A 16307-nucleotide genomic window follows, 5' to 3' on the forward strand; every position below is an offset into this window, starting at 1 on the left:
CCTTTCCATATCAATCTATTTGCTTCACGTCTCAGTTCTCAGTTACCCCTCTTTTTCAGCAGGCGCCCCGATTCTCTCGCGTTGGCAACAGACGCGTTTCTACAAGATTGGTCCTCGGCAACCAACTATGCTTTCCCTCCTTTCATTTTAATCAACAGAGTTTTATCTCAAGCCAGAAGCCTCCTTAGTCATTGTCTCCCCCTTCTGGCAGTCTCAGGTCTGGTTTCCTCTCCTTCAAGAAGTTATCCACAGATTTTCCTCTGCTTCTTCCTCCATTCCCTTCTTCTTCTAGATCCTTTCGGATCTCCTCACAACCTAATTCTCAACAAATCCCTAACTCGTACAGCTTGGAAGGTCTCGGGCTGTCCCATCAAACCGCTTCTATTTCGACAGAAGCTACAGAATTCATTAACAATGCTTGGGCTCCAGGGACAGGAAAAGCGTACGAATCAGCCTGGTCTCTTTGGGCATGCTGGTGTGTGGGAAAACATATCAATCCCTTTTCAACAGATCTAAATTTCATTATACATTTTTTGGCAGCCGAAGCCAGTGCGGGTAAGTCCTATAGAACTATAAACCTCTATAGATCTGCTATCTCTATGCATCACCAATATATTTTTGGCAAGCCGGTGGGAGAGCATCCCCTACTTTGCCGTCTCCTAAAGGGAGTTACACTAGCCAAACCACCCACATCCAAATACACTTTCTTATGGGATGTTTCATTAGTTTCTAAATGTGTTCCTTTCTTGGCCCGGGAACTCGGACCTATCATTTAAAATGTTCTCTGCTAAGTTGACCATGTTGTTATGCCTCATTTCTATTAAACGTATCTCCGATGTAAAATCACTGGTTGTTTCTTCGTGCCAATTTATGCCTACAGGTCTTTTATTCCACATTATCAAATGCACAAAAACCAACTTACATTCTGTATTTTACCCTTTCTTTCCCAACAAACCAAAACTCTGTGTGGGTCTTTGTTTAAAAGAATATGAGAAACGTACTGTTAACCTCAGAATGTCCTCCCTCCCTCAGCTCCTGATTCCCTTCCGTAAACCCCATAAATCAGTTTCTTCTGCTACCTTAGCTCGCTGGGTTTAATGGGTCATGTCCCTGGCGAGTATCGATATTTCCATCTTTGGGGCCCATTCCTCCAGGGGTGCCATGGCTTCCAAAACCTTTGCTTCGGGTTCCAGCCTAGAGGACATTCTGAGGTCGGCCAATTGGTCTAATGATAATGTTTTCAGAACGTTTTATTGCAAATCTGTTAGATCTGATACTTCTCTGGTGGTTGATATGCTTTAAACTAGCATAATAGGAGCCTCCGGTCTTGACATAAAATGTAGATTTTCCTAGTAACTTATGAAGGAAAGTCTTAGTTTTATTAAAGACACGGAGGCGAGTATTATCCCACCACTCTCTACTAATATGTTTCTTGTTTCCCTCCCAGCCAATCCAGCACTGCCTCCTGCCTCCAGATGATGCCAGACTTTCTTCATTTACTTCTCCCTTTTCTACACCACTGGACTGATGGAATTCCTTCCTCTACGACCCTACTATTTCTTCAAGTTATGCCTGTATTGTTTCCTGTTGCCAAGACTTATCTTTTATCCCCGCAATTGCTATTTTTGATTCTATTTTTCCTTTGTTTCATAACTCTATTTGAACTGCTAACTCAAGAAAAGAGGGCTGCTTGCAGTCAAGATGGTACTTTATGGTCCTTGGGGGTCGTGCTATTGGTGTTGCTGGTGCCTACGTTTTTCTTCCCATTGGTTAGCATGTTGCTAAGCCTATTGGGAAGTGTAGTTCCTTGACTGCTGCTATTTTATTAAAGCATGAAAAGAATGCATAATACTCGCCTCCGTGTCTTTAATAAAATTAAGACTTTAACTCTACATTTCCTAGTCTTTGTCCCATTTCTATTTTGCCTGTGTGGTAGAAACCTCAGTGTCTGAAAAATGCTGGGAAAGGACTGACATAATTTATATTGCAAATTTAAACAATGCACACCCTTGCCTGATTCCGAAACCCCGTGTGTTGTTTTTTTTCTGGACCCTTTTCCTCTGGTATTTCAGTTTCAGTGAGCTTGTTTGTATTAATCCCTTTTGTGGCTGGGTGGGAATGGTGCTCTTTGTGGACACGTCACTGATCTTTAGGAGACGTGCTTGTACTTAGGGAGTGGCCAAACAGGTAAAAGACATTGGGCCTGATTACAACTTTGGAGGACGGTGTTAATCCGTCCCAAATGTGACGGATATCCTGCCCATCGTATTACGAGTTCCATAGGATATAATGGACTCGTAATACGGTAGGTGGTATATCCGTCACATTTGGGACGGATTAACACTATCCTCCAAAGTTGTAATCAGGCACATTGTCATTTACAACGGCAATAGCTCTAACTCTCGCAAATGTGAGACCTATTGCATTGCAAATGCTTGATTAAATATGCTCCCCTCCGCACTGTGTACAACGCTCCAATCAGCAAGTTACAAAAATGGAAAAAGGACAAAGTTCCATCAATAATGTCTGCCATCTTGGAATGGATTCATACTGTATTTTCCAATATTACTCTTTTCCAAACTATACAACTTATGTTCTTTCAATCAGTATTTAATAATTCACAACAGGAAGCCATTGACTTACTTATAAACAAGAATATTTCTCTACATTTCTCACACACGTGCTCGTATATGTTATCAATTTGTAGTTCTGAAAATGGCATTATGTTATCGAGCACTAGTTTATACTGCTCGATACAAAACACAATTTCATTGCCATATTGTAACATCATGTCATCATTCAAAATCCCTAACCCCTCAGTGGGGAAATGTACTTTATACCGTCATCATTATATATCCATACACAAACAATTTGAGTACATTTATGAAACACCCTCTCACAGTCCATATTATTCCCAATGTATATATCCATTTAAACAATTTGTATCCATTTCTGAAACACCCTCTCATAGTCCATATTATTCCCACAAGATCTTTGCGACTCTGATTACAGCAAGAAAGACTCTTTTCCCGTATATATATATATTATATATATATACATATAAAACCTACCGGCGTTCGGCAGTAAGTAGTTATAGTTAGGACCTAGAGCCAGATTTACAACCATGTGTTTTGCCACTGTCAATTTGCGACTCAGTTGCGAGTTGTAAAACCAAATGTACAACAGTGTCAATTACCCCTTTGGGAATGGCTGGGGACCGCAGGCCACCATGTCTGTGACTGCTTTTTCAATAAAGCAGTTTTCTTTTTTTAAATGAAGCCTGTTTTCCTTAAAGGATGCATTTCAAAAAGAAAAATGAAAAGTTTTCTTTTCAGAGCAGGGAGTGGTCCATGGAACCAATCCCTGCACTGAAAAAAATGTTTTGCTTCCATTCACGAAGGGGAATGGGCCCCGTGGAGACCCCCTCCCATTTGAAATGGGTCAACAGCAATTTGAAATTGGTGTTAACTGTGATTGTTTTGCGACCGCGTTCAAAGTCACAAAATAATCATACATCCCCCTGCATGTCGCAATTTGGAAGGGACGCCCTCTGGACTGCGACCCTAATTGCGAGTCGCTGTCCCTACTTTGTGAGCCGATAATTGCTGACCGACTTGCACAATAGGTATGGTACATCGTATCTGCCCATTTTGCGGTCGCAAACAGCGATTTTCACCGTTTGTGACCGCAAAAATGTCCCCTAGTTTCCATAGGAAGAACGTTTTTGTCTTGCCAATAACTTTGGTGGCGCTTAAAGAATCTTCACGAAATTTTCAAAACTTATACTTTGGTCAGTTCACCTGCTATCTTAAAAGTTTCAGGGTGATAAGTTAAGCGGGGGCTGAGAAAAAGGGGGGTCCCAAAACACATTTACCCCATTCTTTTTCCATAGGGTCTTTAGACTCGCCTACAGCCTAAACCCCTGAACGGGGTTACACTAAATTAGGCAGGAAGCTAGATTCTGTTCCACAGATTGTGCTTTTTATAATATGAGGTATATTCGTTCAGTAGTTTTGGAGATATGAAAAGTTAAAAAATATAGCTATCTAGTGACGCGGATCCTCTGCAGATCCAACTTTCCCAGTGCTGACATCTGATTGGCTGCCAACACTTCTTCAAGGAAATGTTGGCAGCCATCTTGGAACTCCCCTTGAGCCGAGTCCCATAAAAAAGGTAAAACAAATAGAAAAGGAGCCAGGATAGGGTCACCCTGAGCCCCTAGCCTTGGCCTAGGGGTTTCTTAAGGACCCTGTCAGGGCTAAAATAAAAAGCATTTATTTTTATTTAAATCTTGTAAGAATCCTCTGATCCGGATCCGCCATTTAATAGTGGCTCCCCTCCTGGACACTGGCCATTTACCCAACAAGGTAGCACTCAATAACAAATCAGTTGAAAGTACTCCAGTTGGATAGACATTTTGTGCAAAATTGCGGACTCTTAATGGATAAACAAGCAGGTGAGTTTACATTCTGGCCGTGATGCTCATTTCCCAGAAATTAAAACTCAACAGGAAGCACTTACAAATATAAACGTAGCATGCCCCCCAGTTGAAGCTCCACTTCTGGAAAGGACAAATGATCCTAACTCCTGGGATTGGAGAAGGCAAAGCAAGTGTGTTTACTCTACGATTCTATATTGAAAAACGATCTGAAATCCTTTGTGGAGGTGAATGCATCTTTCTTCTTTTGGAGTGTAATCTTTATGTGACTGTGAAGAGTGGGTTCTTCTTGTCCTCTCCTCGTGAGAGAGTCCATGGTGCTCCCTTTAAATTGCTACGAGTATGTAAATGTGCAAATCACCTGGAAGCTCCACCCACTTGGCCCTGCCCTGTCCACCTTAGTAGTATGCAAAGGTCTTCCCGCTTTTCGCCAGGATTGTGGACAGCTTACCAAAGGGCCCTCCAATTATGTTTTCCGCCAGTTTTGATGGTATGTTCTTGATGCTGATGAATATGAAGATATCTCTACAAAACAAAGAAGCACTTACTTCATATGAATAGGAAGGACCCTGGGTTGGTGGAGATTTACATCTTTGTAGACTTGTTGGCCTAGCTATAGGAGGATTCATGTTATCACAAAATTCCAGAGAACAATCATATTGCCAAAATGCACACACGGTCACTGGTGACATTTCCTCACAGACAATTACACTGTTGTAGTGTAGGATACATAATGGACATTTACCCATGGAGGCAGAAAGAATTCACTTGGGTAGATATTTCATGCAAAGCTGTAGACTTTTGTTGGATAAAAGGGCAGTTGAGGTTCCTTTGTGGCAGAGTCTTTCACACAGCTACAGACACACCCACACAGACACCAATACACCTACTCACAGGCGCACTCAAACACTCACTAAGACACTCATGCACCCACTCAGAGATTCATGCACCCACTCACAGACTCACTCAGACATTTTCGCACCCACTCACAGACCCACTTAGACACTCATGCACCCACTCTCAGACCTACTCAGAGACTCACGCACCCACTCAGAGACTCATGCCCTCACTCACAGACCCACTCAGAGACTCACACACCCAGAGACCCACTCAGACACTCATGCACCCACTTACAGACCCACTCAGACACTCATGCACCCGCTTACAGCCCCACTCAGACACTTTCGCACCCACTCACAGCACCACTTAGAAACTCACGCACCCACTCTCAGACCCACTCAAAGACTCATGCACCTACTTAGAGACTCACCCAGAGACTCATGTGCTCACTCACATACCCAGAGACTCACACACCCACTCAGAGACCCACTCAGACACTCATGCACCCACTCACAGTCCGAACGGAGAGAGTCACGCAATTACTGACAGACCCTTTTTGACACTCCTTACCCACTCACAGACCCACTCAGAGACCCTGGCTTTTTTATTAATTATTTTAAGGTGCTTAAATCCTTCTTTGACAAGCTATTTCCCTCTTGTGTATCTTCTATTTCATTGGCTTGTGGTAGCTCGGGATTTTGAACCGCTGCCAAATTCTCTTTTCCTCCTTCGGCCTTGCTGTCGGCCGCCTGAAAGCTAATCCCTAGATGAGGCAGTACTGGATAGTTTGAAGATTTGACAGTAGATAGCTCGGTTTTAGGTCGTGAATGGCTGTCTTCAATATGTCTGGCAACATCACCAGTTTATTGATAACTGTGGGGCATTGGCAGGAATCCTCAATTTTCCTATTTTCGTTTTGAACTTTGTAAATGAAGTTGTTTAGATTGTTACATTTTGAGTCCATTGACGGAGTATAGTCTGCCAGGATCTGTGTCTCCAGCTTATGAGAGTGCTTTTACAGCCTGGACTTTGGAGGTAAGTGCTGACTCCAACGACGGCCACCATACTGGATGCGAAGCCAAATCTGTGTCTGGATCAGGTTGATGTTGACAGCCTGCAGGGCGACATGATATTAAATGTAAATCTGGATTGTTCGAAGGACTAGCTACATTACACTTTACAGCGTTTACGGATGTCACCCTTTTCCCGTAGGATGGAGGTATTTCTGGCAAGATTTCAGGCGGAGTCGCTCTCCTTACAAAGAGATTCAACATCTGCTTGCTGAGAAGGGGCTCAGCCAGGGTCATTCCACCAGTCATCCATCATGTTGTTGGACCACGCCATTAATCCATGTTGAGCTCTGAATTATTATTAACTTAGTAATTGACTTTACCCTTTATATTGCATTTGTTACATGCGTGTAGCTCCAAATGATTTATACTCAGAGACTTTGTTATACTTCCCTTTCTTTACTACTCTCAAACAGCAGCAAGCATTACCTAAACTATGGCTGTTTCCTTGATATTGGTGTTACAAACAGGTCCTGCAAGAAGATACAGAAGTTTACACTATGCTTCTCTTTCCTTACCACTTTCAAATAGCTGCAAACATTATCGTAGAGATTAACTAAAACTTCCACAAACCGTAGAGTTGTACAAAACAAGCATAACTGCATTCATCTCCAAGCACTTGGTACTCTCCAGTCCACATCCTCATCCTGACTTTTCCTTTTTCTTTGCTGCTCAGCCTGACATTAGAAACGTTCTCTCTCACTCTGTGCTCAGTCTTTACTGGTAATTTTAAGGCACTGTTGCTGCAGATATTCTAGGTTAGTGGGTAAAAGGCTGAGCTGATCCTGATAGCCCTATTAGAAGTGCACAACGTTTGTTTCTGGATCTTCTGAAACAATATTTCTTCCCCAGCATTGGATCTCCAGACACCTCAGAACGGTCTTCTTCTAATGATGATAGGAGCTACATTTTTAGTGCGGAGGTTAACCATGGGAACTGGGGTCTCAGAGGACTTTCAGATCAGGTTGAATAATTTAACAAAAGGCCACACATTGCTGTGATGCTTAAAAGCAATATGGAAGTCTATATTTAATAAATAATGGCTGGAAAAGGAACCCCATAACACTTTAGGGCCTCTGATGACAGTGCTTAACTTCCAGGCACAACCAACTCAAAAGAAAATAATACGCCAGTGTCAGTAGCTCACTTCTAATTAAATGCTGCCTCAATTGAGAAGCCCTCGTAGTCTGCAAAATATTGCAATAGAACCCTCCAGCATTAAGGTATTAATTTATCTGGAATATTTAGGCTGTTCCTGCGGTGGGCAGATAATCATGAGTAACCCATCAAGGAAACGTCAGAAAAACTACAGATATTGCTCGACCTTATATTCTATAACAAAGGATTCTGCATGTTGGGGTTAGTGGTGTGCCGAGGCAGACCAGATCAGATTCTCATAAAAGCTTTGCTGCTAAGTGTAACTCTGTGCGGCAACACGTCTGAAGAAATATGATGTCAGAACAACTTATTTGAGACCTAAAATAGTGACATAATTGTTGACTGTGATGAAACACCCATTGTAGCTAGTAGTGACTCCCTTGCTGGCTAGATATACATTAAATGGTAAATGTTAGTTTTCGGACACTTTCAACAGCAAATGTGATGGTCTAAAGGTGTTTACGTGGGTCCTACATTGGTTGATAATCATGGGGGCTGCATATTGGTCCAGCAAATCAGTGTTTAAGTAATTATGTTTAGTACCAGAGAATGACTGCATTGGATGCGCTTGGGAAGCTCTGAATCAACATAATAGTCACATCTGTATTTCAATGTAGAATGACAATTTCAAGGACAACATTAAAAATGTGTAAATTCTATTAAAGGCACAGGGGCGAGTATCCCGCAGCCCACATGACGCTGTCGTTACTCACCCACTGATTTGGGTTTTAGGTTATAAGAATGTTCCCCTTGGTAGGTAGGATTCAATTTGAGAAAGTGATATTTTGACTATTGTACCGTTTGTTCACTTTGTTTTTTTTTTTAGTTCCATCCAAGAAACTACACAATTCCTTTGTTTGCGTTTAGGAAATGGTTTAAATTCAGGCTATTGTCCACTGGTATCCAGTCTGGTTGTTCAGTCTCAGATTTGATTCCAAAAAATAATTTGTGGCTTCTGGGACTGTTTTAGGTGTTCACCCAATAAAAAGGAAGAGTCAGAAACAGGATGTGATTTTTGAACATGTAAGGTCACTCACTGTTTAAAGTTCAAAGCAAAAACTCTAGGTTTCACGGATGTTGTAGTTTGTTTTAATGTTTTTGTAATGTTTGGTAATACTTGCATGTAGCACAGAATACTCACCTCTGTGCCGTTCGCAGCATTTAGACTTTCTTTTATATAGTCCTGAAAACTGTTGTTTTCCATTGTGGGTCAAATGTATACTGGACAATCAGACTCCAAGAATGTCTTCAACCAGTCATATGATCCTGCCCTGCAATCCCCATTCTGATACATCTGCTACTTACTGCTGAATAAAATCTGCGTAAGTCAGGGAGGCATCTCTCCTTTCGATGCTGCAGTGCTCCTCCTCACCTGGAGCTAAGTACCGGTTTGTCAACCTGAGAAGGAGTTGAGAGAGGACGGAATTTAAAAAAGCAATACTCTCACCACGTTACTTCAAACAGATATACATAGGAGGAGATGTCCTAGTGGGTTAAACACCCTCTGCTGAGATTTGTGGGCAAAGGAAAATGTACTTACCAATAACAGTTGTTCTTCAGAGATAGTTCATTTAGGTTTTCCATTTATTGTAGAGGTTTGTGGTTGCTTCTGTTTATTAGAATAAAGAAACGTAATTCTGAACTAAACAGACAAAGGTATCTGTTCATTTACATTTGCTTTTAGCAGAGTAACCCGGGCTGGGCTTGAAGTGGGTATGTGTCCTATGATAGGGCACCTTATTCTAAGGCCATCTGCAGGGTGGCAAAATTATATGGAAAAAAGGAGCGGCCGATAAGTCACACCAGTGTTTGATTTTGAAATCAATCTGAAATATGAAAACAGAGAAACGCTGTTCCCCTACTGTGTACTCTAATCAGGAGAATATGGCTTCTATATCTATGAGTGCGGGCCTGTGGCACAGTCGCTGGTGCACCTGCCTGTGAAAATGCTAATGAAGGTCCTACTGAAGAAAGGCCCAATAAAAGAATTGAGCCTACAAGGGTTCCATTCCAGCAACACTGGAAAAGGAGGTGGGAGAAGGCCAGAGCATCTGCCAAGTTTTCAAATATTCCAGTAAAATGACAGGAAGCCTTAAAGAACAGGCCAAAGTATTTTTGCCCTTTAGCCCCAGAGATACTCACAGGTTTGTTTCAGAATTAGTCTGAAAATAGGAAGGCGGTGAAAGGCGGTGGAGACATTTAGAAGAAGAAAATCTCTAGCTTTAATGGGAAATTAAACAAATGGAGGCGTTTCGGCACAGGAGAGCGATATTAGAGGCCTTCATCGGACAGCAGCAGCTGCCAGCAGAAACAATCATCTGACAGGTAAAAGACGAATCCTCACAGGAGAGCTGCTGCCCATTAGGAAGGCAAATCGCCAACTCCACTCAGGCGGAGATGGGCCTCACGTACATCTTGAGGGTGGAGAGGGGTGGGAGGAGAGAATGTAAAAAAGAAAAAAAAGAAAAAAAAAGGAGTAAGTGTTTCTAAAGGATAAATCCCCCTGTTGGAACAAAAAAAGGCACGGAGGGTGGAGGGTGGGAAGGTTATATAGAAAGAAAGTAAGAAACACAAGGAAGTAGGAGGAGCTGAATGCAGGGGGTACAGGTAGGGTGATACCACTTCCCCATGAAAAAAGAGAAAGAACATTATAGAGTGGGCACAAAAAATGGTTGTAAGTAAACGCGGTAAACTAACTTAATTTCAGAATTTTCAACAACAAAGATATTCACCAGGTTGGTATTGTCAACGTGGTAGATGCATTTCATAGTAAAACATTAATGGTAGTGAACATGGTTTCTGCAAGTTGTTTTTTTGTAATTTACACATACAACCATACCAACAGTAAAGGTAGATACAAATCACAATGAATCACAAATAATTAGTATCACTTATTTAAATTACAGACTTGAAACACATCTTACTTGCGACAGACAGACAACAAGAATATCATAAAGCTTTAATTAAGGAGGAAACTGGATATGAACAGAAAACAGATCTTTAGTTCTGGCTTCACAGCTTTCACTGTCTGACAGAGCAGCTTTGGGCCCACACTTTATGTAGCTTCTTTATCTTTTGACTGAGCAGCAGTTATGCTAATCCTCCTATAAGGCAGATGCATTGCGTATAACTGATAAATGCATTGTTAGAGGTGAAACAGTGTGAAGCACAGTACCAAGGGGATCTAAATGGTGTACGCTTATGACAAATAACGTAGGAATGAATGTATGGACTGAACTCTGACAAATATCATTGGAAGTGTTTTTCATTGTGAAATCCCGGACATGCAACACGACGTGGTTTTACATAGAGACGTCTGACCAGTACAGTAGGAATGGGTGTTATTCTGTGAGCTATGGGGCCTATTTACAAAGGTAGATATAAAAGTGTGTATTGAATCTTGTGTATATATTATAACCTAGGTGTAACTCTATGTTTTTTTGCTATTCACTATTTCCAAATGTAGATTTTCAATTAGGGGTAAGACATAAATTTTCCCACCCACTCAAAAAAGGGAGTGACACTCCAATAACAGGATTTACAAGTGTCAAGTTACTGCTAGTACGTTTGCACAAATAGGTGAGCGTACCCATTTTCTAAAACATACATGTAAATCAATTAAGAATACATGTTTTAAACCCAGAGCTAATAAAATAAAATGTTACAGTACACTAGCTTACCAAATTAAATGTTTATTAAATAATTAATTTACATATATAAATGATAATTAATAGTTTAACATACACATATTTATTTATATTTAATGTATATGTCAAAATAATTTAAATATTTTACCATTAGTTCTTTGGGGTGATACTTTTTTCCCGGTCTCCTTTGGTTTCTGTGGCAGTGTGTTGCAGTACCTCTGAGTTACAATGTGTAAAACTTGACTTACTCTAAGGCTGGGCTGGAGTACATTTACAACAGTTTTGACACCTTTGAGGCTGTGGTATCTTTAAAAGTATAGTTTGTTATTATGTAATAGGTTTACTCTTATGTGGGCGTGTTTGTAATTGCATTTCCCACCTTAAAGTTTCCTAAACCCTCTCATTTAGAATTACTACCCATTTTCCAGCAAATCTTATGTTTACTACTGAAACGTATACCCACATGTGCAGACTTCTTTGCACAGAGAGAGGGTAGGGAAAGCAGCGGTTTTAGGACCTAGGTTTGGGACTAGCATTTTGTAGTAGAACAAATTATTGAGGCACCTGCCAGCTCATTTTAAGATCTAAGACTAGATAAGCAGTCCTGTTTAAGATCTGAAAATTCTTATCAAAATTCATTTAATGACACAATCATTAAAATTTACAAGCATAGTTTGTTAATTCATAGACAAATGCATTGGAAGCCATTTTATGTGCTCGGTGATAACCATGTTTTGATACAGCCAAGTTGTAAGGGCCAGATGTAGCAAGGGTTTTGCGACTCGCAAACGGCCAAAAACGCCGTTTGCGAGCCGCAAAAGCCTCACCGGAATGCAGAAATGCATTTTACGAGTCGGCTCCGACTCGCAAAATGCATTTCCGACTCGCAAATAGGAAGGGGTGTTCCCTTCCTATTTGCGACTCGCAATGCAATGCATTTTAATTTGCGATTGCAGTCGCAAATGAAAGCGCAGTTACCATCCACTTGAAGTGGATGGTAACCCAGGCGCAAACGGGAAGGGGTCCCCATGGGACCCCTTCCCCTTTGTGTCTGGAAAAAAAATAATTTTTCAGGGCAGGCAGTTGTCCAATGGACCACTACCTGCCCTGAAAAATACCGAAACTAAAGGTTTCGTTTTTTTTTCAAAGTGCAGCCCGTTTTCCTTTAAGGCAAAAGGGTTGCACTTTGAAAAAAAAAAACTGCTTTATTTAAAAGCAGTCACGGACATGGTGGTCTGCTGTCTCCAGCAGGCCACCATCCCTGTGAGTGCCCTGAATCTCTATGGGGTCGCAAATTGCGACCCACCTCATTAATATTAATGAGGTGGGTCTTTGCGACCCCATAGAGAGTCGCAGAAAGTATCTGAGACACCTTTCTGCATTCCAAATTGCGAGTTGCAATTTGCGAGTCGCTGGGACACGCAAATTGCAACTCGCAATTTGGAATCTTCCTACATCTGGCCCTAAGTTCCTTTGACAAATATATTCAGAACCATATTTTGTGTTGGGTTGTAGTAATATACTAATACAGCCAATACATGTTTCCTGAGCCTCTGTCGATTTTTCAAGGATCTTTTAATATGACTGATGATGATTTATCATAACATGACCAATCATAGCTCGTCAGAAACTTTCACTACCTGTCATGGATAACTGCTGCATGTTCAATAAGAATGAGCGAAGGTTTATAAAGACAAACATGTACGGCATTAAGTACTGATCTGTCATCCATTTCTAAAAATCATACACAGAAGCAGTATTCATAGGTTTTTGATTTTATGAAGATTCGTTTTGCAAACTGTAGGAAGCTGGGTTCTGTTTGCAGTACCCAACTCCTACCCCCCCACACAGTTTTTGACTGTTTTTTGATGCAACTTTGACTGAGGTGCACTGGGTTACTGCTAACCAGGTCACCAGTGCCGGTGTTCCTTCCCCAAAACAAGACACCTGGTCACTTGATCCCCATGTAGCCAGGCCTTTTAGCAGTAAGTTCCTAGTAAATGGTACCCGTGATACCTAGGGAATGGGTACTGAAGAGAGGCCCTAAGAGCTGCAGCATAACTTGTGCCATTCTAAAGGACCCAGCACCAACCTCATGCAGCCTGTCATTGCACTGGTGAGACATATCAGCATTTAACGCTGATAATCAGGCTAAGGTACATCCCATGGCGATGGCATCTTTGCAATGGGGAGGGGTTACTGGCCAATGAAGGTGGTGGTATCCCTTGCAATTACTGGAGGAAGGCAGCCAGGCAGTGATCTGGAGTCCTCAGCATGGGCTGAGGTCGAAAGAAAGACCCATGCAGCTCTTCTGGGTATACCTGAATGGGTGTGTGTGTGAAAACCAGAGCACAGTGCAGAGCCCAGGGTGAAAAAGTAGAGTTTGAGACTGGGATAATGAACTCTTGAAGTACAGAGACAGCAAGCCGCTGATCATGAAAAGGGAGATGTCAGTGGCTCCCACATGACCTATTAGGCAGAGGGACTCCTTTACACTGAGGCCAAAGACCCCCAAACCCCGTGTCATTAGGAGAGTAGGAGTGCTTCAGCAGTATAGAGAATTTCTCCTCACACTGGCCCATAACATCCCCCTACCCGGGCATCTTGGCCAGGCTGTTGGAACCACTTCTACTGGCCACTTATGTCTCAAAAGGTGAAGGAGTTTTGGAACTCCTGTGCTACCTTTCAAGCCAGTGGCAAGACAGGTGGCCACCTAAGGGCCCCCTTAATTCCACTTCCAGTGGTTGGGGTTCCCTTTGAGAGGGTATGGATTGGCATTGTTGGTCCCCTTGACCACCAACTGCATCAGGAAACAGAATTACACTGGTAGTAGTAGATCATGCAACCAGGTATCCTGAAGCTGTTCCCCTGAGGACTACTACTGCTAGGGCCCTCAATGGTATTGTTAGAAGAGTAGGCTTCCCAAAGGAGGTGGTGTCAGATAGAGGTACAACCGTCATGTCTAGTTACCTGAAACACATGTGGGCTGAACGTGGAGTGACCTATACATTCAGTACCCCATATCATGCACAGTCCAATAGGCTTGTTGAAAGATTCAACAATTCACTGAAAGGAATGATTGGTGGACTCCCTGAAAAACTCAAAAGGAAATGGGATGTCTTACTGCCAAGCCTGCTTTTTGCCTACCGAGAAAGGGCCACAGGAGAGAGTAGGTCTTCCTCCCTTTGAACTTCTGTTTGGTCATCCTGTGAGGGGACCATTATGTCTTGTGAAGGAAGAATGGGAGAGACCTCTCAAAGAACCTAAACAAGACATTGTGGACTATGTGCTTGGCCTCCGCTCCAGAATGGCTGAGTACATGGAAAAAGCATCCAAAAACCTTGAGGCCCGCCAAGAGCTCCAGAAGCTCTGGTATGACCACAAAATAGCGCTGGTGGAGTTCTAAGCAGGGCAGAAGGTGTGGGATTTGGAGCCTGTGGCTCCTAGGGCTCTCTGAGACAAATTGAGTGCGCCCTCCCCTATCCTAGAAAGAAAAGGGAAAGTTACCTACCTGGTGGACTTTGGCTCTTGCAGGAACCCGAAAAGGGGTCATCCATACCAGTCGCCTTAAACCCTATCATGATAGGGCCGAGGTGACCATGTCATGGTCACATATGAAGGCCAAGAAGCAGAGAGTGAACTTCTCTCTGACCGCCTCTCTAACAACCCTAAAGATGGATCAGTAAAAAGTAGTGGTCTTTTCAGAAACCCTCACTGACCAACAGCAGGCTGACTGCAGGCAAGTCCTGCATCAGTATGCTGAGGTCTTTTCCTTGACCCCTGGGTGGACCAACTGGTGTACCCATAATGTGAACACTGAGGACAGCCCACCTGTCAAAAGCAAAACCTACAGGCAGTCTCATCATGTCAAAGAGAGCATCAAAGCCAAAATAAGTAAGGTGCTGGAATTGGGAGTCATTGAGCACTCTGAGAAACCCCTGGGCCAACCCAGCTGTTTTGGCACCCAAACCTCATGGCCAGATTAGAAAGGAAGAGTTGCGGTTTTGTGTGGATTATAGGGGCCTAAATGCTGTAACCAAAAGTGATGCACACCCAATTGCTACGGCTGATGAATTAATGGACAGGTTGGGGGAAGCCAAATATCTCAGTAATTTTGATCTCATATCAGGGTACCAGCAGGTAGGTCTGGCTCTGGAGCAAAAGGGAAATCACCATTCTCGTCCCCATATGGGCATTATCAATTCACTGTTATGCCTTTTGGATTAAAGAATTCCCCTGCCACCTTCCAAAGGTTGGGTTGGAAGACTTAAGTGCAGCATATCTTGATGATATTGCTGTCTTTAGCTCCACCTGGCAAGATCACCTGATCCACCTTGGCAAAGTTCTGGAGGCTCTGCAAAGTGCACGCCTCAATATCAAGGCAAGCAAGTACCAGATAGGGCAGGGCACTGTTGTATACTTGGGTCACCTTGTAGGTAGAAGCCAGGATCAACCACTAAAATCCAAGATCCAGACAATTCTGGACTGGGATGCTTCAACCACCCAGACCCAAGTCAGGGCATTTCTTTGCTTGCCTGGGCAATACAGAAGATGTGTGAAGGGATATGGGTCTATTGTGCCACCCCACCCAAAGAACCGACATCCAAAAAATGCAGAAGAAAGTGAACTGAGCAGTGAGCTGTCAAAAGGTTTTTGCCACTCTGAAGGAAGCAATGTGTTTAGTACCCATTCTGAACGCTTCAGATTATACAAAGCAGTTTATAGTGCAGATAGAGCCCTCTAAACGTGGGATAGGTGTGTTCCTATCCCAAATCAATAATGATGGCCAGGACCAACCTGTTGCTTTCAATAGCAGGAGTTTACTCCACAGAAAGCAGCTTTGGAGTGCCACTGAGAGGGACGCCTTTGCGGTGGTCTTGTCCCTGAAGAAGCTGAAGCCAAACTTATTTGGCTCTCACTACATTGTTCAAACGGACCACAGTCCTCTCAGATGGCTGATGCAAATGAAAGGTAAAACCCCCAAACTGTTGAAAGTCCTTCTCCCTACAGGGAATGGACTTTACAATGGGGCACAGACCTGCCACTGTCCATGCCAATGCAGATGGCCTTTCCAGGTTCTTCCACTTAGAAGATGAAGACTCTTTTGGAAAAGGTTAGTTTCATCCTCTTTTGTTTGGGGTGGAGGGAATCATG

General features: G+C 42.7%; 1 protein-coding gene across 5 annotated transcripts in view; it reads right to left on the reverse strand.

Moving 5' to 3' along the window:
• JMJD8 (jumonji domain containing 8) overlaps positions 1-16307 on the reverse strand; it is a 165274-nt gene that overhangs the window by 122182 nt on the left and 26785 nt on the right. For 4 of the 5 annotated variants that reach the window (XM_069210546.1, XM_069210545.1, XM_069210547.1 and 1 more), the window contains exon 3: positions 8812-8904. The exons of the other annotated variant lie outside the window; for it this stretch is intronic. In XM_069210546.1, coding sequence (XP_069066647.1) covers positions 8812-8904 — 93 coding nt within the window. The remainder of the gene's footprint in view (positions 1-8811; positions 8905-16307) is intronic. 5 annotated transcript variants of the gene reach the window in all.

This window comes from Pleurodeles waltl, chromosome 10 (genome assembly GCF_031143425.1).
Source record: "Pleurodeles waltl isolate 20211129_DDA chromosome 10, aPleWal1.hap1.20221129, whole genome shotgun sequence".
NCBI lineage: Eukaryota > Metazoa > Chordata > Amphibia > Caudata > Salamandridae > Pleurodeles > Pleurodeles waltl.